This window comes from Delphinapterus leucas, chromosome 3 (genome assembly GCF_059928025.1).
Source record: "Delphinapterus leucas isolate spDelLeu-1000000601 "Yukka" chromosome 3, BTC_Dleu_Yukka2, whole genome shotgun sequence".
NCBI classification, from domain to species: domain Eukaryota; kingdom Metazoa; phylum Chordata; class Mammalia; order Artiodactyla; family Monodontidae; genus Delphinapterus; species Delphinapterus leucas.
Genome location: NC_143131.1, coordinates 83,189,180 through 83,215,394, shown reverse-complemented (window position 1 = coordinate 83,215,394; position 26,215 = coordinate 83,189,180). Strand labels below are relative to the sequence as shown.

The following is a 26,215-nucleotide window of genomic DNA, read 5'->3' as shown; positions in this document are numbered from 1 at the left end:
AATCCAATCTACTTCCTTCTTCCTATCTCCATCTAAGACATGTGGTCAAAAGGTAAATAGTTTTACATTTAGGTCACACAAGAGGGGTAAAATCCCCAGATATTTTTGATCTTCCCAGAATTCTAAAACACATTTCTTTATTTTTCTAATGATAGGATCACAACTGTAACTAACATAAGCTATCACAGTTTGCATAAGCTGCCTATTTGTGAGCATGTGGTTAGCCACAATGCCTCCGGTATCCATAGCTATTTACATAAAGTTTTCTGGTGGAATGTAGGGAAATACTATAGTGCTAATGCAGAAGACAGATCATTTATTTATATTGTGAGGCACAGGTCATGCGTGAATTAGACTCATTATTTTTCCTTTATTCCCACAGGTTTCCTCCAGTAAGTATCTTGATTCATTCTCCCAGAGCAACTTTCTCCTGCTGACAGGTTAGGCACTTCTAGACTTGGCATTCAAAATTTTAGTTAATAGGGGCTTTATTTAGTTACTTTACAAAAAAAGCTGAAATTATCCAAATTTTAATACATTAGACAGGTAAATCACGAAGTGTATATCTTCTAATAGAATTACTTACTTGAAGGGATGCAAAGTCAAATACCTGCAGGGGCCAAGAAGCTAAAGTATAAATAAATTTTAAAATTCTGGAATAAACACAAATTACAGAGATGAAACAGCTGCTACTTAACTCCCCCTAATTGTTATCATCAGAGTAGATGAATCTGGTATTAACAAGTCTTCTTATATTTTTGAAAATAAATTTGAAGTACTGACAACTAATTGTGTGTGTATGTGTGTGTGTGCATGTGTATGCATGTGTGTGTATTTTATTTCAATCCATTTTGCAGGAAAACAAAATGTCTTCTGCAGGCAATGTCGATCACCAGTTTACCAGTTAGTGATGACCTCAATATTATTTTTCTTTAAAATCTTCAAATGACAAACATTAAAAATCATTTAAAATGCTTCACAAAACTCAATTTACATAGGACTGTTCCATGTTATAACAGTATATGTATATCAAAGCAATATTTTCTAGAGATACTCACTGTAACTATTGTAACTATAAAAAGTTACATAGATATAGATATCTAGAAAGAGATAGATTTACAGAACTAATTTTTTAGCCATGAACAAGTTTTACTACTATTTCTCTTTTGCTTTTATTATGATGAATTGAAAATAATATAAAAGGAATGTGGGTTCCATTAAAGAAAACATTAAGTGGGTGATTAGATTGGGCAATTTAAGAAAATAAAGATAAGAGGGGAGAACAGAAATTGGTTAAATCAGATACAAGAGAGACTTTTATTGTTTATTTTTATTGTTTTTTAAAATTTATTTTTGGCTGTGTTGGGTCTTCGTTGCTGTACACAGGCTTTCTTTAGTTGCGGCGAGTGAGGGCGACTCTTCATTGTGGTGCGTGGGCTTCTTATTGCAGTGGCTTCTCTTGTTGTGGAGCATGGGCTCTAGGCATGCGGGCTTCAGTAGTTGTGGCTTGCGGGCTCTAGAGCGCAGCCTCAGTAGTTGCGGCGCGCAGGCTTAGTTGCTCCACGGCATGTGGGATCTTCCTGGACCAGGGCTTGAACCCGTGTCCCCTGCATCGGCAGTCGGATTCTTAACCACTGTGCCACCAGGGAAGCCCAAGAGAGACTTTTAGAAGGTACACAAAGATTGAAGAAATTACAAACCCCAAACAGTAAATTCCCTAGGTAGTGACACACACAATTGCCTATGAAGTGACCACTATTCAATAGCTGACCAGTTTGGAGTAATATTTAGCCTGATGGTTATTCTCTTCCTATGAGATAGTTTCTCCCATCACTGTTAAGCACAGAAAAACAGCAAAAGGAGAACACAAAAAATATCACTAGGTAATAAGGTAGGGCATCTAGGACTTGCCAAAACATGTATGGGATAGTGTACCTGTTTATTTTAACATTTCAAGGGTGTGTGCAGTAGGAAATAAAACACCAAGAACTAGGACTATAGAACTGAAAGAGATAAGAGTTGATAAACAATTAAAATGTGGACTTGTGAGCAGCTGAAGTGCTTATTTCAGAATGAGGCATATTTAACTGGCAGGGGTTACAAGATGTCAGAGGACATTTCAAATGGATATTAAAAATTTTTAAATATTTGACTAACAGTATGTAAGAATTGTCTCTTCTAAGGACATTCATGTTTAAATAGAGATTAAGTATTAAATGCAAAGGATGATGTAAGTGATGTGGGTTAAATAATGGGGAAGAATTGAGAATGGCAATGATGGGATTTTTCCTGTTGTTCCAGAAATTATACTAGATTCATGATTATATCTTGTACCTAAAGTCAAAATCACCCTTCTGCTGTAAGCCTACGATATTTCGTTACTATGGATGAAAAAAAGAGTAACAAAAGGACAATGAACATACATACAGAAAAATATGTGAAGCTTTTATGAATATTTACATAGGCAAAATGAATTAATTTAGAATAAATTTTTAAAAACTAGATATTTTGTCCAGAAACAAATAAAGAGATTGAGTTGCCTGTTTGTGAACAGCTGAATTTTCTCATTAATATGCTTCTTGTTCTTCTTGATCATTGATTCATAGGTAAAAGGCTTTGTATGAATAATTCTCACTATATTGCTAGGTCATAAACAAGACCTTCAATCAGCTCATCTGTGATGGTTAATCTTATGTGCCAAGTTGATTAGGCCAGACACCCAGATATCTGAGCAAACACCAGTCCAGATGTTGCTGTGAGGTGTTTTATAGATGAGAGTAACATTTAAATCAATAAACTATGAGTAAAGCAAATCTGGGCCTTAGCCAGTAAGCTTAAGACCTTAAGGAAAAACAGACAAAGGTTCCCCAAGAAAGAGGGATATCTACCCCCAGATGACCTCGGATGTGAGCTGCAACATCAACTCTTCCCTCTTCCCAAGTCTCCAGCCTGCTGGCTTATCCTGCAGAGTTAGAAATTGCCAGCCTCCACAATCATGTGACTGATTCCTTAAAATAAATCTCTTTATATCTGTAAATACACACATTCCATTGGTTCTTTTTCTCTCGAGATTCCTGACTACTACACCAACATTCCCATTATTAAAATGTCATGGGTACTAGCAAGGAACACGTGGAATTTGAAATGGAAAAAAACCATTTATATCAGCATTCAAAAAATGAAATACTTTGGTATAAATCTAACTAAACATGTACAAGATGTATATGAGGAAAACTATCAAATTCTGATGAAAGGAATCACAGAAAAACTAAATAAATGAAGAAATGATCCAGGTTCATGGATAGGAAGACTCAATATTGTCAAGATGTCAGTTCTTCCCAGCTTTTAACAGATCAACACAATTCCAATCAAAATCACAGCAAGTTACTTTGAGGATACTGACAAACCGATTCTAAAGTTTATATGGAAAGACAAAAAACCCAAAGTAGCCAGCACAATATTGAAGAAGAACAAAGTTGGAGGAGTGACACTACCAGACTTCAAGACTTACTATAAAGCTATAATACTCAAGACAATGTGACACTGGTGAAAGAATAGACAAATAGATCGATGGAACAAATAAAGTACCCAGAAACAGACCCATACAAGTGTATTCAACTGACCTTTGATAAAGGAGTAAAGCAAAAAAATTAAGAAAAAATAGTTATTTCAACAAATGATGCTGAAACACTAGACATCCACATGCAAATATACCTTAGGTATGTTCTTCACAAAAATTAACTCAAAATAGATAATAGACCTAAATGTAATTTGGGAAACTACAAAACTCCTAGAAGATGACACACAAGAAAATCTAGATGACCTTGGATTTGATGATGATTTTTTAGATATAGCATCAAAGGCATGATCAGTGTGAGAAATAGTTGATAAACTGGACTTAAACAAAATTTAAAACTTCTGCTCTGAAAGTCAAGAGAACGAACTGGAAGACAATATTGCAAAAGACATATGTGATAAAGGATTGTTATCTAAAATATACAAGGAACTCTTAAACCCAGCAATTAAAAAATGAAAAACCTAATTTAAAAATGAACAAACGATCTGGACATCTCACCAAAGAAGATATACAGATGGCAAATAAACATATTGTATGTCATCGGAGAAATGCAAATTAAAACAACAGTGAGATACCACTAAATGCTTATTAGATGGACAAAATTCAAACCACCAAAAACACTAAATGCGGGTAAAGATGTGGAGCAACACGAACTCTCATTCTTTGCTGATGAAATGAAAATAATACAGCCACCTGGAAATCACTTCAGGTTTCTTACAAAGCTAACCATAGTCTTACCATCAATCTTACCAGCAACAGCGCTCCTTGGTATTTACCCAAATGTTGAAAACATGCCCACACACAAACACAAAAGACTGCACGTTTATAGCAGCTTTATGATTGCCAAAACTTGGAAGCAACCAAGATGTCCTTCAGTAGGCCTTTGGATAAATAAACTGTGGTACATGCAGATAATGGAATATTCAGTGTTAAAAAGAAATGAGCTTTCAAGCCATGAAAAAATACGGAGGAATCTTTAAAGCATATTACTAAGTAAAAGAAGCCAATATGAAAGGGCTACATACTTTATCATTCCAACTATATGTCTTCTAGAAAAGGCAAACCTATAGGTACAGTAAAAAGATCAGTGGTTGCCTGGAACTGGCTGGGGAGGGGGGCATGAATAGCCAGAGCACAGAGGATTTTTAGGGCAGTGAAACTGCTCTGTATGATATGATAATGGTGGATATTATACCATCATTATATTGGTGGATATCATTGTACATTTGTCAAAGCCCATAGAATACACAATTCCAAGAGTGAACCCTATTGTAAACTACAGACGGTGGGTGACAATGATGCCACTTTCACTGTACTTTCACTGACTTTGACAAACGTCAGCTCCATGTTAGGCCCATAGTCCTACCCATCCTCCTTTCCTCAGGGCTAAACTTTTGTCTACTCACAGGGAATGCACCCAAGCCAGATGAGTTCCCTGTCAACTTTTACTCTTGCCTTCACCTGACATGAAAACTGGAAGAATGCCTTTTGCTGATGCAGTTGGTTAATGGTCATGAGACCTTGAGGGGAAGGAAAAACGCCTGGTTCCAGTTCCAGTTCGTGTGGATGTGCTTCTCACTTGGTAGTCAGATTCTGTTTTTAGCTTTGGCCCCTTTAAATCCCCCTGTACCCCTTTTGGTGGTGCTAAATGCAGCTACAATTGTCTCTGGATCATCTGTGTGGGGGATCCTTCCTGCCTGTATGTAAATTACCCACAATAAGCTTCATAGTTGCACTTTATGGAGTTGCCTGCTTTGTTTTTTGGTCTCAAAGTTCCTTTTCAGTTCCGAGGATATTATTAGATATCTCCACCTCCCAACTGGGTAAGTGTGTAACTTGCTTCTCAATATCACTGTAAACCTAAAACTGCTCTAAAAAATATCCTATTAAAAAATGTCATGGGCTATTAAAAACCCCACTATGAGATTGCAAGTGTCTATTCATTTCTTTCCAGCTGAAGTTGAGGGCACAGCCAGCAATTAAAACATGATTTACATTAAGTTAAAGGATAAAGTAGCATTTTAAAACCATCTGCCATTACTTGCATTATTTATTCAAAGGGTACTACTGTGTAATTGCAGATTTGTGCTGAATAAAGACAAATGTGTTCTCTTTATTGAAGAACTTACAGTCCAAAGATAGAATGGAAATTTAGGAACAACTTTAATTTTTCAGGATCATCAGAACAGGCATTCTAATGGAGGGAGGTAAGTCCAAAGACACTGCTGTGGGTAAGACTTTTTACCCAACATATATATTTATAGTTCTTGTACCTAATAGCATATTGAACCAGACTGTCCTCAGTTTGGCCATAGTGTTGGTCTATACGTATTTTTAAACTTGGCAAATTGTTATGGATGCATATTTCATGAATCTAATAATATCAAATAAATGACATTAAATTACACTCTCAAAACTTAATTGTTCAACTCTATGACATAAATCACAGCAAGATCCTTTTTGACCCACCTTCTAGAGAAATGGAAATTAAAACAAAAATAAACAAATGGGTGGGACCTAATGAAACTTAAAAGCTTTTGCACAGCAAAGGAAACTATAAACAAGACGAAAAGACAACCCTCAGAATGGGAGAAAATCTTTGTAAATGAAGCAACTGACAAAGGATTAATCTCCAAAATATACAAGCAGCTCATGCCGCTCAATATTAAAAAATCAAACAACCCAATCCAAAAATGGGCAGAAGAGCTAAATAGACATTTCTCCATAGAAGATATACAGATTGCCAACAAACACATGAAAGGATGCTCAGCATCACTAATCAGAGAAATGCAAATGAAAACTACAATGAGATATCACCTCACACCAGTCAGAATGGCCATCATCAAAAAATCTAGAAACAATAAATGCTGGAGAGGGTGTGGAGAAAAGGGAACCCTCTTGCATTGTTGGTGGGGATGTAAATTGATACAGCCACTATGGAGAACAGTATGGATGTTCCTTAAAAAACTAAAAACAGAACTACCATATGACCCAGCAATCCCACTACTGGGCATATACCCTGAGAAAACCATAATTCAAAAAGAGTCATGTACCACAATGTTCACTGCAGCTCTATTTACAATAGCCAGGACATGGAAGCAACCTCAGTGTCCATCAACAGATGAATGGATAAAGAAGATGTGGCACATATATACAATGGAATATTACTCAGCCATAAAAAGAAACGAAACTGAGTCATTTGCAGTGAGGTGGATGGACCTCGAGACTGTCATACAGAGTGAAGTAAGTCAGAAAGAGAAAAACAAATACCGTACGCTAACTCATGTATATGAACTCTAAAAAAAAAAAAGTGGTTCTGAAGAACCTAGGAGCAGGACAGGAATAAAGACACAGACGTAGAGAATGGACTTGAGGACACAGGGAGGGGGAATGGTAAGCTGGGACGAAGTGAGAGAGTGGCATGGACATATATACACTACCAAAGGTAAAACAGGTAATGGGAAGCAGCCGCATGGCTCAGGGAGATCAGCTCGGTGCTTTGTGTCCACCTAGAGGGGTGGGATAGGGAGGGTGGGAGGGAGACGCAAGAGGGAGGAGAGATGGCGATAAATGTATATGTATAGCTGATTCACTTTGTTATACAGCAGAAACTAACACACCATTGTAAAATAATTATCTTCCAATAAAGATGTTAAAAAAAACTTAATTGTTCAAATATAGGAAGGGGAATCTCTTGAGTTCCACTGAACCATTATCAGTCATTCAGAAGTGTTCACCTCTATGTATCAATAAAATGTGCTATGCTTAACAAATTCAGAAGCAGCAGCATTATACAACTGGAGAGTTCTTTTTTTTTTTTTTTCTAGGCATTTAAATCTGCCATGTATTCCTATAACTAGTTCTTGGTTTGCTTTAGTTTTGCTGTTGGTGGATTTGTTTTGTTTCATTTGGGCCATGTGAACCGTTTCGCCAAACTTATAGCTTAATACATGAATTAAACCCACTTTGCTCTTGAAGATTTTCATGTTGCAACTTTCCCATTAGAGAAGACAATTTGACATTGTGTAGCTTTAGATTATTATGATCACACTGAAGACTTATGTCCACTACTTTCCTTTCCCATTTCCTGTTCCAACAGTACTGATCTACCCCAAAGCTCCTGCATTTTATTCCTCTCTGTGTATACATACTCTTTCCTGTGCTTGCAGTGTTCTACCCTCCCTCTGCCTGGCTTACCCCTTAGCTTTGCAAACCCCAGTTTATGTGTGTCCTTTCCTAGGAAACTCACCTTCCTTGCTCCCCAAGACTTAAACACTCTATCTGCTTCCATCCAGTAGCTTACCCAGATACACGATATGTACTTCAAATGCTGCTGTTAGTTCATGGTGCCATATTGCAACTTATTTTTATTTATTTATTTTTCACAATCTGTCCCCCTCTGAGTGCGTGATCTTTCTGTCTGGTTAGATGCTGTATTTTATTCATCTCTATGTTCCCATGCCCACATGTATTTTCTGGCCCATAGTAATTGCTTAAGAAATGTTGGATGAATTTAATTAAGTGATACATATTACTCCATCAGCAGCAGCAGGTAATGTTTTATTTGAAATCCAGAATATATTTGTTTACTGCTTAAAAATCAAAAGTTAACCTAGAGAAGTTAGCATCCTAACCATGCATTGCCCACCCCCTCCGCACCCCAGTACCCTTTTCACTTAAATAAGAAGCTGTTTTATTCTTGCAGTTTCTGCTAATTGAGAAGGCAGTGTGATTGAGCTGCATTAATGCAAGTGGGATTTGCCTAGACATCAATAAACTCGAAACGCTCCCGGTAGGCCACTTGTAGTGTCAATAAATGTTCATAATTACTTGCTCCTTTGAGTATCTTAGACCCAACCTCCTATTCGCTCTGCTGTGAGCAGAGACCTGAGAGGTTCTTAACTTTCTACATCTTAGGGGAAGAATGGCAAACATTGCCAGGGCTCTCGGGTTTTCAAGCAAAGGTGTTGGCTGTTATCCTTGTTATTTTAAGCTGTCAAGGGACTGGAAATCGGAACAGCCACTCTTGCGCCCCTCCAGCAGAGGACTGGGGGTGAACCTCACCGTTTCTGGGTTTAGGAAGGTGTAAACCCCAGGGGCCAAGAGCGGATGACAGCTGGAGACACCGCTCAACCTGAAAGAACAAGAAAATGAATTGAGAGGCTCCGGGGGAAGGGGTGGAGGTGAAGAGTTTGGGACCCGCTCAAATAGATGGGGGAAATCCTGGCTTCCAGGCACTATGTCACCCGAGGAGTGGCTCCCGACCCACCTCCACCACCCCTCAGTAAAAGCCAAGCCAAGGCATGGTACAACCTGAGTTGCAAGCTTCTCTCTGGGTGAGGGCGGAGATCCAAGACTTGGAGAAGGTCTCTGAAGACTAGAACCTAGGACGGGAAAAGTGCCCCTGCCACACAATACAATAGAAGTAAAAACAAAGAGTAAAGGGGAGGAGAGGGTGAAAATCAGGCTAAATGCACATTACTAAGACTTTCAGAGAAAAGCTGGCTCTTCCATTTTTTTCCTTCTTTTCTTCCTCTCTTCCTTCATTTCTTTTCTCCTTCCTTCCTTCGTGTATGTGTGTGTGTGTGTGTTGTGTGTGTGTATAGGTGTACTTGCATTTGAAAAGGAGGTCCTACTTTTCTCAGAATCCTGTCTCTCAGCAGGGAAGTTCAAGTGGGATTGGAGTTTCCTTGACTCCTGCGTGAGGAGTTTCCAAATGGCAATGAACGAGTCACATAAATATCCATGAAGTTCCTAATGACACCTCTGTCATCAGTTGTTTCCTGCAGAATCCTGAGTCGGGGTCGTCATCCACCACCCACGCTGAGTGGGCGATCGGCTGATCTGCTCGCGTGTGTATTTGTACTTTCCGGATTGAGCGGTGCACGGAATATAAACTCCTTCCCTATCCCTCCCCGCATTCACTCCACTTAAGAGGGCGTGCGTTTGTGTGTGCGCGCGCGCGTGTGTGTGCGCGCGCGCGTGTGTGTATATTTAGCAAAGACGCTTGGAAGAAAGTACCCCTCTTACTACCCACCACCAGCTCTATCCGATAGAGCAGGCGTCTCCGATATGTCCCCAGCTGAGGTGTCCTCTCCACGCTGATGCGGACTATCTCGGTGCTTCCTTGTCCACAGAGCTAACGCTTTGGTGTCCCGAGAAGGCGACCTGACTTCTTAGTGCGCTGCTCTCTTCCCACGGTGTGCGAGCACTGGTGCGTGCGTGTGCGTGTGTGTACACGACTGTGAGCTTGTGAGCTTCCTCTCTGTGCACAGTTCAGGCAAGGCCGGCGACGTTACTCTCCAAGCAGCCGCCAGCGACGAAAGGCAACAGCAGCCTCCGCCCCTGAGTCCCGTGATTGGCTGGTTTTGTTCATCATTTCCATGCTAGGGAAAGGGAAGGGCCAGTGACGCCCCCGAACCCGGCTGCAGAAGCGGCCGCCACCTCCAATGTACAAGGTGTCTCTTCGGAAAAAAACCTGAGCCCCAGGGAGGCGGCGAGGAGCGACCGGGTTAGGGCTGGCGGGAACCGCGAGAGAGTGCGCTGGGCAGCGCTCGAGGACCAGCGGGAGCTTGGCCGCAGAGGACCCTCGAGACCTGCTTCTGAGATCCCAGCTCCACGCTCTCCTCCCATTTTACAGATCCTCCCCCCCTCCCCGCGACTACATCTCCCCAAAACGGAGCCTTTATATGAAAAGAAGGTGAGGGAGCTGGGGCAACCAGGACTTTCCCGGGCATCCAAGATGCGCTCCATTAGGAAGAGGTGGACGATCTGCACGATAAGTCTGCTCCTGATCTTTTATAAAACAAAAGAAATAGCAAGAACTGAGGAGCACCAGGAGACGCAACTCATCGGGTAAATGCAAAGCTTCATTTTAGGATATGATAAAAAGTCAAGCCATAAATGAAATGTGAATATAGACGACAGAGTGAGGGTTGGGGTAGTATTTGTGTTGGTGTCAGCTTGTGAGTGTTTAGTCTCGTGAATTAAATAACAAAGGCTGTTGTTGAGGTGTGTGTGATTCTCTACAGCGGGTTCTCAGTACGAGTTCAACTTGCCCTGTGCGGTGATAGTGACGGTTGTGTTGGTGCTGGGGCTCGCACGCCAAAGAAGTCACTGCAGAAGTGTCAACAAAGAATGGGTGCCCTTGTCCTTTTAGTCCCAGGGCAGAACTCAATCTAGATGTCTTTATTCACCATCTGGTTGCCCTTCCTTCTTTCTCTGCCCTATCACTCTAGGAAGGTACTAGAGAAAGCTGGCTTCCTGAAAGGCTGAAGTTAAAGCTCAGAAAGCAGGAAATGTGTCTCCTCTGTTTCTTTACAATTCTTTGTTGTCGGGTAGATCTGTGTATCATAATTTGATTAGAAACTCCAGGTCAACCAACTATACTTCCTTATTTGCTGTCCGTGGGTAAAACCCATGGGCGTCATGGTTACAGTTTTGGAAACTGGGTGCTGTAGCTTCACACAGACTATATTTCTGCTCTTTAGTTTGTCTAGATGAGTTCAGAATCTTCCTCCACCCCAGTAAGTTCTCTAAATATCACACTTCCTTCCTCCCTCCCCCCTGGCCTCTGTGTCTTTGAAGTTTACCCAGGAGGTGGTGGCAACTTTGTGTTGCTTACATAGCTTGGAAGCGTTTTCTGAGGATGTGAACCTGGTTGTCAACTCTGTTCAAAGTCCTGTTTCGGAAATCCTGCCTCATCCGGAGGCGTCTGCTATCGCTATCGGAAACTCCACACTGGCAGAGATGCCAGCCTGGTTTTTATTTTCCCTAAGATTTATGAAAACCAAGATAGAACCCTTGACGTTGGGGCGGGCGGGGTCGGGGGTGGGCGGTGGACAGGACTGCTAAAACGTGTGCGCGCGTGCACGCACACACAAACTTAATGCACTCCGTTACTTAATATTCCTGCTCCTCCCTAAGTAATGAGAATTTAAGTCAGCAAGACGCCGGCTTAAATTTACAGAAGAAATTGTTATTTTATAGAAAATTAACATAGAAGTACAGTCGAAAGGGACTGGAAGAGAATGAAAAAGCTAATAAGGGATGGGCTGGCTGATTGTTATTCATCAACAAATCTCTAAATGGTCTATGTTGGGGGGAAAAACGCCGAACTGTATGATGTTAACACAGGGAGTGGGGTGGGTTGAAAATTCAGCCTAGCTCGATTGTCAGAAAAGAAGGACTCTGGGCGGGGGTGTGGGCACCCCCGGTAGAGACCTGTGCTTCCCAGGCAGACAAAGGGGTCTTCAGGAAGGTGGTGAACCGGCGCGTGGGGGAGAGGCGGAGGCTGGGGCGTGGGGGTCGAGGCTCTTTGTTCCCTTCCCGGCTGGTGGGCTCCGAAGATATGCCTGAGCCCAGACAAAGCGGCCAAGCCTCGCCAGGACTCTGAGGTTCGGGCCCTTGGCTGGCAACCCTGGAGAGCGAGAGTGGGAGGGACGAGGCAGGCGAGAGGAGGCGCCACACGCCACCCAGGCGTCCTCTCCGGGCCTCCCTTAGCCGCCGGCAGGAAGGAGGAGCGTATCCCGAGTACTCCGGGTCAAATAACCGACCTGGGATGCGCCTCATTTCCCGGGCGACGTTCCTCTCGTGGCCTTTCCTGGACGCCGCCGGCCGGTGGGCGCTGCCCAGGGCGCCGAGGAGGAGTAGGAGGCGGGCGCAGGCAGGGGCGCGGCGGTCGGGCCAGCTGGGGGTGAGGGGATTCTCTTGCACCTTTTTCGGGCTGAGCCTGCTTTCCCTGCTCCTTCGAGATTGCGCGGGGCGGGCGCGGGTTCATCAAACAGAAGGAGAAGTGCGCGGCGGAGCAACTGCTGCTCCGCGAGAGCTGGCCGCGAGGGTGGAAGAATGAGTGAGGAGACGTGGAAGCCTTTACTGCAGGAATCAGGCCCCCTTTAAAAATAAAAATAATAATAATAACTGCTGCTCAGTCGGCAACCGGGCTCCTCCTTCCTAATTAAATCCCGCAATTACGGCCGTGCAGGGCGAGACAGCGCGCGTCTCCCGGTGCCCCGCAGCGTCGGGGCAGCCGCCGCCAGCTCTTCCCTGAGCCCTTGGGGTTGGCGCTGCCGGGGGCAACGTGAGGACAGCTAGTTCCCCCTGAGCGCTGTTTCGCTTTTCCCTCACATGAAACGTTCAGAGGAAAAGCTTGTGATACCAGCTTATAATTTCGTTTCAACTCCAGAATAGTGCTTCTGGTGGAGGAGTTGACTCATCAAACGGCCGCCTTCTCCTTGACTCTCTTTCTACCCAAGCCACGTGGAGGGACTCGTTTTGAGATGAGTAAACTAGAGTGGCGGTTTGGCCTCAGAACCCAGGCCAGTCGTCAGCAGTGAGGTAAACGGCAGTCCCTGACCTTTTGGGGGACACTGCGTGCCTTGCCAGTGGGCAGCGGATTCAATTCTTAGAACATCCTCCTAGATTCATATTTAGCTTCCCTGCTACCATTTTGCAATAGGCAGCAGTTTCTTTATCTATTCGACCTGCCTCCGTTTTAACACTGGAGGCCCCATCTAGAGTCAGTGTAACAAGGTTCTTGTATGCAATATGGAGCAGTCATTCCACAGAGAAGGAAAAAGAACAGCAGCCCAGCTTTCCTACCAACCATCCACATTCTCGTTTCTCCAGAGGAATACGAGCAGCATGTTTGTAATAAGGAATTATTGGAGAATAGGTCAAGTAATAATTGGACATTTAAAACTGTTTCCTTCGAAGCTAACCTATCAATTGCCTGGTCTGTTGACTAGTGAAGTTTAACTGAAAGGGCATTAGGGGTATGAAGTGGTCAATTCTTAATTGATATTTTTTTCTTAATGGGAAAAATGGCACTTGTCTCACAACTGGCCTGTAATTTTACTGGCTCTGTGTGCTCTTTGGTATAATTAGAAATATGTTAACTTAAGGGTCCTACAGGTAAAAATATGTGGGTATACGCATTTAATGAAATAATGTATTTGAAAGTGTAACAAACTTTAATACCAAATAGACATTTGCTTTGATTATTATTCCTTAAAACTTGCTACATACTGTTTCCCTGGGTGACTTTAAATGACACTTTAACTTACTTTTTTTTACTATCTACAGATTTCATTTTTAATTTGACTGTGTACTTTAGGTTCTCTCACTAGATGATCAGCAGTATTAGTTCTGAAACTTATGATAGAAGTGACAGTGGAGATAAGCATTCATACTTAGAGTATTATCACTGTTAGCAATGTTAGTTCCAGTTTGTTCTAGGGTGGAAACACACTCTTGTAACTCAGGAAACCAGAATCTGCATGTTACTTCATATGTTATATTTGGAATTCTACTAAAAGCCATAGGCTGTAAGTTAAGGTAGTACATCGCATCTTTATTTTTAGTTGTTTGGCACTCAGGGAATGAAAACACAGAATTGCCTGCTGTTTGTGTTCAGGCTTAATTTGATGCAAGTTCTTTTCATTTAAATGACTTAAATTTTTCTATTAAAGAGAAAGTTTAACCTAAGGGAACACATTCATTCCAAAGCCAAGTCAAGAAGAGCTTACAGTGGGGTTCATTGCAGGGCTTTTGGGGACCTAATTTCATGAACGAAAATTAATCTTGTGTGTTATGTACTTCAGAATTAATAGAATAAATTGTAGTGATGCCTGGCAACTCATATTTCAAAGAAAAATATTTGTAAAGACTAGTAATATAACTGCTGATTAGCTTCTGTCACTGGTATCGCACAGATGACCATCTAACTGGGTTTTTCTTAGCTCGATATAAGCAGGGATACTTTATAATATATACTGCTGTATTTCTTTTATATGTTGTGTAATTATCCCTTTAGAAGTATGTGTTGAATCTTCCTGTATACAGCCCCATCAGAGAAATGTTTTCAGTGCAGCTGTTTAGCACTCGTCTCTGATCTGGGATGAGAAACTAGTAGGGGGTGGCAACATCCTTCATGCCTTGCATTCACAGGAAGGAAAAGCCTATTCCAGACCGAGTACTACCAAGGTCACAAGCAGAAAAACCCCTTGGGACTCATTTAACCTTATACAAAGAAATTTGCTCCAGAGCCTCAGGTTGCTGGCAGCCTGGCCTTCTTTCTCACACATGAATTCCATTGACTTCAAGAAGTGTGACTAGTTGTAAGCTATTTTCATTCAAAATTCTTTCCAGTGGTAAAAGTCTGAAATTTGACTTATCACCAGTTCAAAGAGCAGAGTAATGTGGTAGCATTTCATTAACATAAAACTGATTTAAACTTTTAAAGCACTTTTTTTAAATCTTAGAGGTTCTGAAAAGCCTCCATACAATATCATAGAAATCATTCTGCCTTATAAAAATGTATCTTTAGCTACCTGTCAGTAAAGCAATCTCCCACAGATATTTAAAATGCCAGCTTACTTCTTCTGTAAAAGTTTATTGGTGGTGAAAATAATTATTTTAATTGTAGCAATCTGTGGTTAGAAAAAGATGATATTGACAGGACAGTTAGTTATTAACAAGATGAAGATGGGGAAGGTCCCTACCCCTAGAAATGGTGAGAGTTTGTGTCCATACTCTTGAAGGCGTATCTCCAAAAGTGTGAAGGTTAACTCTGTATATCCACATTTTCATTCATATGTAATAGTTATTATCATTAGACGTGTAATATAAAAATTGACTCGGGGCTACTGAGTAGTAATTGCACCCTATGTTTCCTTGCATCCTAAATGACCTCTATAAAATGACTATGATTAGCCATGTATAGGCATGCAAGTGTATCATTTTCATCAGTAGGACAGTTTAAAATATTAATTTTTATAGAGTTCTAAATTTCACAGGGAGTAGTTGCATTTGATGCTTTGAGTTGCTTCAAATTGGAACTACATGTTTAAAAAAGAATGCAAACCAAAATACCAAACTATCAGCCTCCAATTACAGAATTCATCTAGCAGCTGTCGCACAGGCAATGTTTCCATTGATAGTAGGGGAGGATTGCCTACATAATAAACACAGATTTAGACTTTGTGACTGAGCAAATAGTCGTGTTACTTTTTTTTTTTTTTTTTAATTTTCGGTACGTGGGCCTCTCACTGTTGTGGCCTCTCCCGTTGCTGAGCACAGGCTCCAGACTCACAGGCTCAGCGGCCATGGCTCACGGGCCCAGCTGCTCCACGGCATGTGGGATCTTCCCGGACCGGGGCACGAACCCACGTCCCCTGCATCGGCAGGCGGACTCTCAACCACTGCGCCACCAGGGAAGCCCTAGTCATGTTACTTTTTAACTATGTTTTTGAGATTCTAAAAAATTGAGGTGACATGTAATGAAATACAGATATTGAAAGGGCTATGCCTAGAGAGGTGGCTTTTTTATTCTCTGAATCCGGGTTTACTTGTATAAAGTACCAAGGAATAGTCTACTGAGCAATGAAGAGGTTCGTCTATAAAGGTCCTAATGGTATAAATGCGATCATAGGTGTCTGTCACCTACCACCAACACCCCTGCTAGTAGCATGCAGCATGATATACTTGCCTGTTGCTATTAATTGGTGGGGATAGCATAGTTAATTATTTGATATAACAGAAAATACCAGTAATAATGACTACTGAATGAGTTTTCCCCCCATTGCAATCTCTTATCTCCCCACCACCAACTATCAGGGAAGCATCTCATTGTTGAGATGTTTTGAGACCGATGTAATTTTAGAATTAGCACTTCAATTGTGTTTTATAAATTACTTTCACGTGCAGAGCTCCACTTCTCACAAAGTCAAAGCATATTAGATAATGTTTTTGCAATTTTCAAGGTAAGGTAAAGTCACGGTGGCTTTACCACCGTGAAAGAGAATATTGTCAAAGGACATATGGGCTAGCAAGTGATAGAATCACAAACATGCCCAGATCACCTGACATTCAAAGTCTTCTTACTCCAAAACAAAAGCTCTTTCCATTATGTCTGTATGTCTTCTGTGACAATCTTAGGAGTCACAGTTACACAGATGCAGGAGAATTGGCCAAACATCCTGTCTCTATTGTTAAACACAGCAGGGGAGGGAGGGGCTAAAGGGGAACAGAACTTCGATGAGAATTTTTTTCCTGAAATACTACAAAGGTCTTTTCTTTATATAAAAATAGTTTTATTTCAAAAATAATAAGTAAAATAATAAGTGTAAATGATTCTCCTGATAAAGTCATATTCACCTAATCTTTATAATACCTTTCATCATGCTTACACCTCTTCTTCTAACAGGTAGAAAAAGTTGTATCTACAAGTTGTCACCAGTAATCTAAATCAAATTATGTATTATGCTGTTTATACAAAATGCTTCTTACTTTCACAAAGCTGCCATTGTGATTTGTTTCAGAGATGGTGAGCTGTGTTTGAGTCGATCACTTGTCAATAGTTCGGATAAAATCATTCGAAAGTCTGGCTCTTCAGTCTTCCAGCATTCTGTAGAAGGTTGGAAAATCAATTCCTCTTTGGTCCTAGAGATAAGGTGAGTTTCTTTAATAAGGCATAATAAATTTCATATCATGTTCTAGAATACATTGGGCTTGGCAAACTTATATTCAATGCTTAATTTATAGTTTAAGTATGAATACTTCAGTAAGAGTGAACAGGCTGTTAATGTTTCTCACTGAAGGATGTGAAACTATAAAACTGAAATCATTATACAGCCAGAAATATAAGGATGAATATGTGAGTTTTTAATATACTGTCTTTATACTAATGAAATAAAATGTTCGACAGAATCCTAATGTTTAACACACTTTTCTTTATTACTCAGGATGGACGTATATTTTGAGAATTATCTTTAACTTCTCTAAAGTCTTCATACTGATCTTGTGTTTTCTCACACTGGATATAAGTAGAGCCTATTCAACTGCCATTTAGCCAACAATTATAAATAAATTTGACTTATTCTATGAAGGGGTATTTCTATGTGTGCTCCTATAATAAAAGTCTCAATAATTATACCCTAAATAGGTAACAATTAGCAAATAAGGCTTCTAGAGTACAGGTTTATTCTCTGTAAGATTCTGGTATTTTCGCTTAGATAAGCTCTTGAAATCAAACTCAGTGCCTACATATATCCATTATATCTTGTTTTCTTCAATTATAATTCTCTAATAAGAAAGTTAGGGCCAGACCTTCCTAATTATGGAGGAAGCAAGCAGATCATTTTCTCTATAGTTACGTTGCTCTATTGGTTGGTATGTTTAAATCAGCATTTCAGTAAATCAGAACTCTTTAAAAAAGTTCAAGAGAACAACCGTCCTTTACATAATAAAATCATTGCATTTTTCTAGTATTGGCAAAATGCTAATTACTCCATGATTGGATACGAACACACAGATTTTGTAAGAGTAGGTTAGTGGTTACGAGGGTAAGCTGCTGATCTGCTGGGGTTTCTACCTCCTCACTTCTTGGATCACACGTACGTATAATGTAGATTATAAGCCCCTTTAAGGAAGAGTCTACTACCTTCATCTTTAGAGTATGCATCGCAATTCATAGAATGCATTGCAGCAAAGGCACTCACTACATGTTGAAATATAGTTGAAAGAATGTCTGGAAATTAAAAAGAAATGGGTGCCATGGAAATGCAGGAATGGTTAGACTACTTTGTTTTAAAGCTTTCAAAGTGACTGGAATGGAGACAGGAATCAAACCATGGCAATGTCAAGTGGTGTATGTTTGGCTGTTTTTAGTCTAGGGTGAACTTTGTGTATTTGTAGGCAGAGTGCAAGAACAGTGAGATGAGTAGCGTGTGATGCAGTGCAACTCTGACAGAGTTTGTAAATCGGTGTCTTCTGTGTAGAATATGTTCAGAAAGCAATATTTATTTCAACTGGGTGAAAAGAAACTTAAAGCAGTACTAAAAATTAGCAGATTCCTTATAAAAGTACAGATTTTCAGATACTCTTAAGACATTTTAAAATGTGACAACTCTGAACCTGTGTTCCTCCTGAGAACTCTTTGGCTGAAGCCAACACTAACCACGAGCTCTCCAGTTTGACAGTTTTACACCTGGAGCTCCCTTTTCTCATGATACCTACCTAGTGTCTTCCTCACTAACTCATACTCCTATACCCACATTTGAATTTAGAAACCCTGTAAGAGATGAGATAATTATGAGGAAAAAGCTACAGGATATGGAACTAGATGGGACCATAAATACAGTGTGGTTGAGTTTAGTACAGAGTAAGGATTTATGTTTCTTAGAAGTAGATTGGAAAGAGAGACATATGGGTGATTAAAAAAGAAAATATTTGATCTCTGAGGATGCCTAGAAAGAGAACCTTCAAGTTTGAATGATTTGGCAAGAAAGGTGTCAATTATGTAAGGCTCTGTAGATCAGGTAAAGGAAAGTAATGGAAGAAAGTAAAGTAAAATAAGAAATTGTAACAGCTTAATATATCTAGCCATGCTAAATAATATATCAGATAAAGTCTAATAAATAAATTAAATACATAATTAACAATAGTTTAATCAATATATCTGGCCATGCCTTCCTAGTATCTATGAAAAAATGAATACTATAGATGTGCATGAGGCTATATCTATTGCTATTTTTAAGATATTCAAGCTAAGGGTATTTAACATAAATTGACCCAAGCAATTTATTATTGCAACTTTACAAATTAATGAGGGTTGCATTCATATCTTTGAGGGTGATTTATTTTCAATTATAACAGCTAATAATATGAATGAAATGTTGGTACTCTTCATATGGTTCTCCTTAACAGATAAGTAAACAATAAAACAGTGAGCAAATATTGAATAAGACATACAAAGTTGTCACTTCCTTACAAGGAAATAATAATTTGTAAAACCATTACTGTACAATGTACAAACAGTTCATAAAAATTATAATTGCCTATAGCTGTAGTGACTAGTAAGTATCAATCAATTTGACACCTATAATAAAAAATTTAGAATATAAAAATACCTGATTATTGGCTTAGCTTTCTTTTTAAGTCATACTTGAAACTAATCTTAAAATATTTTGGTTATTTTCCTTTGTTTTTTCCCCACATCTATAGCATTTATGAAGAACCACATTATTTTGTGTCTATGAGTGGGTATGGGCATATTTTACAAGTGTTTTCAAAATTCTACTTTGAAGCTTTTGATTAAGATGTTACAACTAATCATTTTTGATCTTACATGATTGAACTCTGCTTACAAATCTTTCTCATTTAAAAAATCTCATTAAACTTAATAATGCACTTGTGATATTCCTAATAAATTATTTATCTATTTGCATTAAAATGTGAAAGTCACTGAAGATAAATTGTTTTTCCCTACATTTGTAGACATGATTTTCTTTCTTATTACTGATTCTTCCAGCCCTATATGCACTCTGCCGCTTTCATAAGCACATCAAGAATTGATTCATATATATTCATCAAACAACTGTACCTCTGGGGAGTTGTCTGAGAGAGACGGTTTCATGTATTAGTTCATTGTACTTTGAAAATTCATCAAGATTTAGGGAAGTTCATGAATTCCACAGCTAACTTCACAATTAAACTAATTAGCTTGGTTAAAGGCTTGATGTTATTGGTAGTAGTTCTTTATTATTGTAAGCTAAGAAATGATACATTTAAGATGTATCAGATGTTGTGAGTATTATCTGTGAACATTGTACTGAGAAATTATCTAGTCATGTCCCAACACTTGTGACTTGACTTTTTTCATCTTCGGGTTGTTTCTTTCTTTCCCCCTCATTTTTCATATGTTGGATAGAAACCTAAAGAATTACGTACAGTACCAGATATGGATGTATAGAAATGTATGAGCTCAGCTACTCATCAGGACCAGAATAAGCACATCATAATTAGTCAGCAAAAATATTTTCAACTCTTAGTGTCATCATATATTGAAGTTCTTAACCAGATAAGGTTTGCAGGTTGACTAAACATAATTGCAAATTTATATGTGCTTCACCTGTCAAAAAGAATTTGCTGTTGTGTGCATTGATTTACTTTAGAAAAAGGTCCACATACAATTCAATAGCACACGTCGTGGGTCACACAGCTTGTTAGTCCCAGAGTCAAGCTTCAAAGCCAGGCCTGACTGTGGAGCCAGAGCTCTTATTATGAGATAAATCTTCTGGAAGACTATTGTTTAATACTAAAAATGCATACTATTAAAATGCATCTTTATGAAGTACAGAGAAGTTGAGTTTTTTGCTCTAAAATAATATAAGATAGTATTCATCCAATATTACCAAATGCTGGGCCAAATATCAAATGTCTATCTGAGGTGTAAACTAAAAAGTGCTTTCTTCAAGCTTTTTTGAGACAATTTTGCCTTTTCATTTGGTTGTGCTCAGGGTTTTTCTTTTAATATTAACTAGAATATTTTTCCTATAACAGCTAAGACCCTTAGCTCAGAAGCCCTAACAAGCTATAGGTTATGTTTTTTTCAGAGCTTCGAGGCATATTGCCTTGCAGAAATAATCTCGAGACAAAAAATTGTGTTCTGTCTGCTTTTTGTAGGCATAATGAAACACTTGGCATTTCTTAAACTTTTTTTTTTCTTTTTAGTAAACTATGTCAGTAACAACTGAATTGATTCACTGATTTTTGTCTGGAGTCAAAAGTTTGCAAAAACTGATTCCTAATATATGTATCACTACCTAATTTGTTTCTCAACTTGAGATGCATTCCAGCTGTAAGATTTGCCTCACAATACTTGCTGATGGAGTCAACAATGTCATTTAGATTAAATTTTAGTTGCCACAGCACATGTGCTTGTTGTTGACAGGAAACCTACAGAGAAGAAAGAGTGGCACCTGGTGATAGGTTAGCTATATGTAACATTTCACAAGTGAAAACAATGTTTAGAAAATTAATTCCCCAGGACTCTGCAGCTGCTATTTCAAGTGGTGGGTGATGTTGAAAGGGAAGTTCTACTTGAAAATTCAGCTGAAAAGTTTCTGTATAGAATCTATTCCTGTCAGTTTCACAGTCTAAACCAGTCTTTCAGTTTAAGCCAGCATTGCCTAACAAAAAATATAATCTTTATGACTAATTTTTTAGTCTTACCAAAAGTGAAGCATATTTCCTGATTTCTATCAGTTATCTTTATCGTTAAAACAGTTGCTGAACTTAGGTGTTCGCTTTTCGAATAGGGTTTCAAAAGTTACATTATGCTTAAGAGAATGACAGAGACCTGTAAGGAATCTTATGTTGTTACTGTTCTTTTAAGTCACACACACAAAACACAATCCTCTGCTTTAAAAATCTGGTAGTAACTCAACCACATATTACAAAAACTTATGCTGGTACAGCCTGCATATTAAACATCAGCTTTTGTTGATTCATGCTTCCTTAGAGCCCAGAAGTTAGAGTTTTCTTTCTATCTCTCTCATTCTAAAGTAATTTTGTTTAACTTGCTGTTTTCATTTATATCAAGTACCTTTTGAGCAAAGCGTATATATTCTCCTTGGTAGTACTTAACGTGTTGTTTCAGTTCAGCATAAGTACAAGAGCTTTTCAAGCTTCCAGTGATATTTAGTTAATTACATTTAAGCACTAGTTTTCTTCTTTGTTTTTTTTTTTTAATAGATTTACAGTGTGAACAACAGTTAGACTTAGCAAATCCATAGAACTTTTACAGTCCATTAAATCTATAATCTAAAAATACCTACAGCCTACTAGGGAGAAAAAAAAACTAACTTTACTGTTACCAGAAAATATTAAGCATTTTATCAATATATTCACTCATAGTAATTATTTTCAGTCTTTCTTGTATCCTACACCAGGAACCTTAGCTCAGATAGTTTTCCATGTATAGATTTAAGCCCTAAAATAGAAATGAAAGTTTGGTTCAATGCAGGAAAAAAAACAAACTAGAGACATTCAAGGTCCCCCCACCCTTTTCAGTTTAAAAAAGCAAATTCAACACTAACAATTGTTCTGAGTTTTCTCTACGAAACTTACATTTTTATATTTTGATTAGACTGTGTGAATTGGTATTTTGTATTCTGTCTTGGAAAATACTTTTACTATTTTTTACTGCTTCCATTTAAAAAATAAACTGTTGAGCCTGTAAGACAGCATTGGAGTAATACATACAATAGTATCATCTGTACTTAATAATTATTTATCACATTAAGCATTATTTTCTTCCTGAACTCTTACAGTCCACCTTTTAAATATCAATTTTCCCTAAGAATGAATAAATTAAAGGTGTTCTCTTATACTCAGATTTAGAAGACATATGTTTGAAAATATTTTTGCTGCTAACTTTCTATAACACAGCAAAGGTTCTGTGATTGCAAAGTCCCTCTTGCTATCAGTCGACAAGCGTTTAAGTGTTAACTTTATGAGTAAGGGGATTTTCCTTTTTGGATTTCCAAGCTAAAGAGTCTTCTTTGAAATCTGGACCTCTATTCACTTCATGCTTGCAAACATGCCACTACTTGTGAGTGGCATCTTCAAATACTTACAGCAACCCCTTTAAATTATGTTCAAAGGAAAATAACACCATCTAGTTTGGCGATCTGACCACATCTGTGCAGTCTTCATTTTAGAGTCAAGCTTGTCATTTTCACAGGAAATGAAAAAAAATTTTTTGTTGAAATACAGGTGTCAGGCATTATTTAATTTTTTCACCAAACGAGTAAGTGGTAGTTAATTTGTACAAAAGTTGATTGCTGCTCTTGGTGCTAGCTGTTAACTTTTGTGAAGAATCACATGTGCTTAACATAATGAAAGAGTTCTCAATTTTCTGCAATTCATATTCTCTATGGCTGCTGATTTCACCAGCAATTCTCTTCTTATGTAGTCTGTACTTTGTTAAGATTATTATAATGCTTGATAATTTCTATTAATTTTTAAATTTCATTTGTAGGGCATTTATATAGATTTTGCTGTACAAATTTTACTCCTTGCAAACCTGAAATTCCAAACATTTGAGAAAAAAAAATTTTTTTTTTTTTCTTCTGCGGTGTGTGGGCCTCTCACTGTTGTGGCCTCTCTCATTGCGGAGCACAGGCTCCAGACGCGCAGGCTCAGCGGCCATGGCTCACGGGCCCAGCTGCTCCATGGCATGTGGGATCTTCCCGGACTGGGGCACGAACCCGTGTCCCCTGCATCGGCAGGCCGGCTCTCAACCACTGCACCACCAGGGAAGCCCGAGAAAAAATTTTTTTAAATGGCCTCTTTTTCAGAGAGTTGATGGGTGTATTCCTTGTGTGTAAAATCTGGCCAAATAAAGTATTCAATCATCTGGTTTCCTAATTAGATCACACGTTAAAGTGGGACCTATTTAAAGCAAACCAAAATAAAGAAAACAAAAAGAAAGATGAGTTAGTTATTTTACATCCCTCCTTGCTAGTCATGCTTCTGGTTTATGAGTATGATTTGGGGAATTGCCCTTTTGATGGAGTGATAGGAAGAGATCATATTTTGTGCTTAATAATAAAATTTATAAATAGTGATGGAGCTTAAACAATAATAGCATTAGAGGAAAATGTCTATCCTATCATGAATGTTATAATAATGACATTGTTTTGAGCATTCTGAAAATTCAAGCTTGCCGTTAAGAGCACTTCAGTAAGTATTATCCAACTTCCAACCCAGAAGACTGCTTTCTCAGATTACTTCTGGGTGGTATATGTTTGGTAGCATGAGGATCAAGCAATCCCAAACTTTTGTAAGCCAGATTCATAGATTTCTTTGTCAATATAATTCTCTCAAAAACTTACTAGGCTCCTGAGCTATTTCTTTGGAGTTTGTTCCTGGTATGAAAAACCCCACCTAAAGATTGCTTCTGAACACAGTTCTTTAGCCTTCGGATTCTCCCCTAATTATTCTGACCTAACCCTCCTTTTCTACAGTTTATTGGCAGCTACTCTTAAAACGTTTGAATCTATAGACTTGGGGGAGAAGACAATATCCTTCTTGCTGCTGGCATGGCTCTGATTTATAGTTGTATCTCTTGCTAATTGGATTATTGGAGTCATTTAGGAGGTCCCAGTTACTGGACTCTCACACAGTTTAGATTATAGGACGTTGCCAGAGATATTCTCCTCCACTCAACTTGCAACTTGGGTATTTCATGTCTGACTTCGCCTCTTAGTTCCTTGCTAAAATGGGTAACCAACATAAAACAACATAGTAGCACCTTTTAAGCAATTATCCAAGAGCAACAAGCTTATTACGTATAGGGTATGACTCCTAAGTTATTATAGACCACAGTTTTATAAGGTGCTATTCTGTATCATGCCAAGAGTCACCAACTTTCCAGGCAGCCATATCTATTTTCTTATTTTCCATCATCTAACTTAATATGTGCGTATATGTGTATGTAGTATCTCATATCTTTTATCAGATTCTTTATTAGTTATGGGATAGGCTAAGCTTCCATAAAAAAGGAGACTTTAAAATACAGTGAATCAAACAAATCAGAAGTTTATTTCTTTCTCCTATAGTGATGCACTTGATCCACTCATATCCTGTTTAAGAAAACTAATTCATGTGACCACACCCAGCTGCACTTAGGTTTGGAAACTTGGAAATGTTCTAGCTGAGCATCAGTGTGGCCAAGTAAAACTTAGAAGATTCAAATAGGAAACGAAAGAAGGGAAGAAAGAACACTGAGGAACAGTTAGCTATCTCTGCCCTGCAAGGTCCAATGTTCTATCTGTCCATCTTTTCCTCTAATATAGCCATCTTATTTCCTGGATTCTTGAGCTTGGAAGAAAACTTTCATATATATGTGTATATATATATATATATATATATATATATACACACACACACATATATATGCATATATATATGCATATATATGTGTATATATATATATATATATACACATATACATATATACACATATATATAGTGCTGTAGTTTAACTTTACTTCAAATAATTATAATATACACATGATTTCGATAAATGTTAATAATTTTATTAGAAAATTCAATCCTTTTAATAGAGTTAACTAAATTATGATTCTAAACAATTTCAAGTTTTTCTATTCACCTTAACTAGACAACACTGAACAAAATATATGATTATAGATAATTAAGGCTGGCAGAATACTATCTAGCTAAGGAAAGTCAAGTCATGGCAATAGTATTTCATTTAATAAACTTTTCTATAAATTTTGATAGGGGGCCTTTTTCACTCCACAGATAGGTGTGTATACTATATATCTATTTACAAAATCATTGAAAAACTATGTGCAAATGACGTTTTAAAAATATATTTTATTTCCTTTAGAATCTACTTAATTGGTTGGTTTAGTTACCACCTGAATATTAAAGTTTAGTGATTTACCAATTTATATCTTATCATATGTTACTTTGTAAATGATATTACCAGTCCTTGGACATGTTGTCATTAATGGAAAACTTTGCTTGTATCTCAAATACAGGAAGAACATTCTTCGTTTCCTAGATGCAGAACGAGATGTCTCAGTGGTCAAGAGCAGTTTTAAGCCTGGTGATGTCATACACTATGTGCTGGACAGACGCCGGACACTAAATATTTCTCAGGATCTGCATAGCCTCCTACCTGAAGTTTCACCAATGAAAAATCGAAGATTTAAGACCTGTGCAGTTGTTGGAAATTCTGGCATTCTACTAGATAGTGAATGTGGAAAAGAGATTGACAGTCACAACTTTGTAATAAGGTGAGCTTTCTTTTGTTCCTAAAGATTG

The 26,215-nt window shown here is 38.5% G+C and overlaps 1 protein-coding gene and 1 long non-coding RNA gene across 4 annotated transcripts in view; one reads left to right on the top strand and one right to left on the bottom strand.

Moving 5' to 3' along the window:
- Positions 1-848: 848 nt before the first annotated feature.
- On the bottom strand, positions 849-9,893 carry LOC111184000 (uncharacterized). Of its 2 annotated transcripts, XR_002647163.3 has the most exons (4): positions 9,615-9,893; positions 8,891-8,981; positions 8,642-8,711; positions 849-1,634 (listed from the first exon to the last, which is right to left on the bottom strand). It is a non-coding gene; the product is annotated as an uncharacterized LOC111184000 (long non-coding RNA). The 2 variants fall into 2 exon arrangements; XR_002647162.3 differs by having other exon boundaries at positions 8,891-9,892.
- A 113-nt stretch (positions 9,894-10,006) lies between these two features.
- Positions 10,007-26,215, top strand: part of ST8SIA4 (ST8 alpha-N-acetyl-neuraminide alpha-2,8-sialyltransferase 4) — a 106,140-nt gene continuing 89,931 nt past the window's right edge. The window contains exons 1-3 of one of the 2 annotated variants that reach the window (XM_022592173.3): positions 10,007-10,432; positions 16,897-17,028; positions 25,930-26,187. In XM_022592173.3, the coding sequence (XP_022447881.1) occupies positions 10,320-10,432; positions 16,897-17,028; positions 25,930-26,187 (503 nt within the window). In that variant the 5' untranslated portion in view covers positions 10,007-10,319. The remainder of the gene's footprint in view (positions 10,433-16,896; positions 17,029-25,929; positions 26,188-26,215) is intronic. The other variant, XM_022592163.2, reaches the window with a different exon arrangement.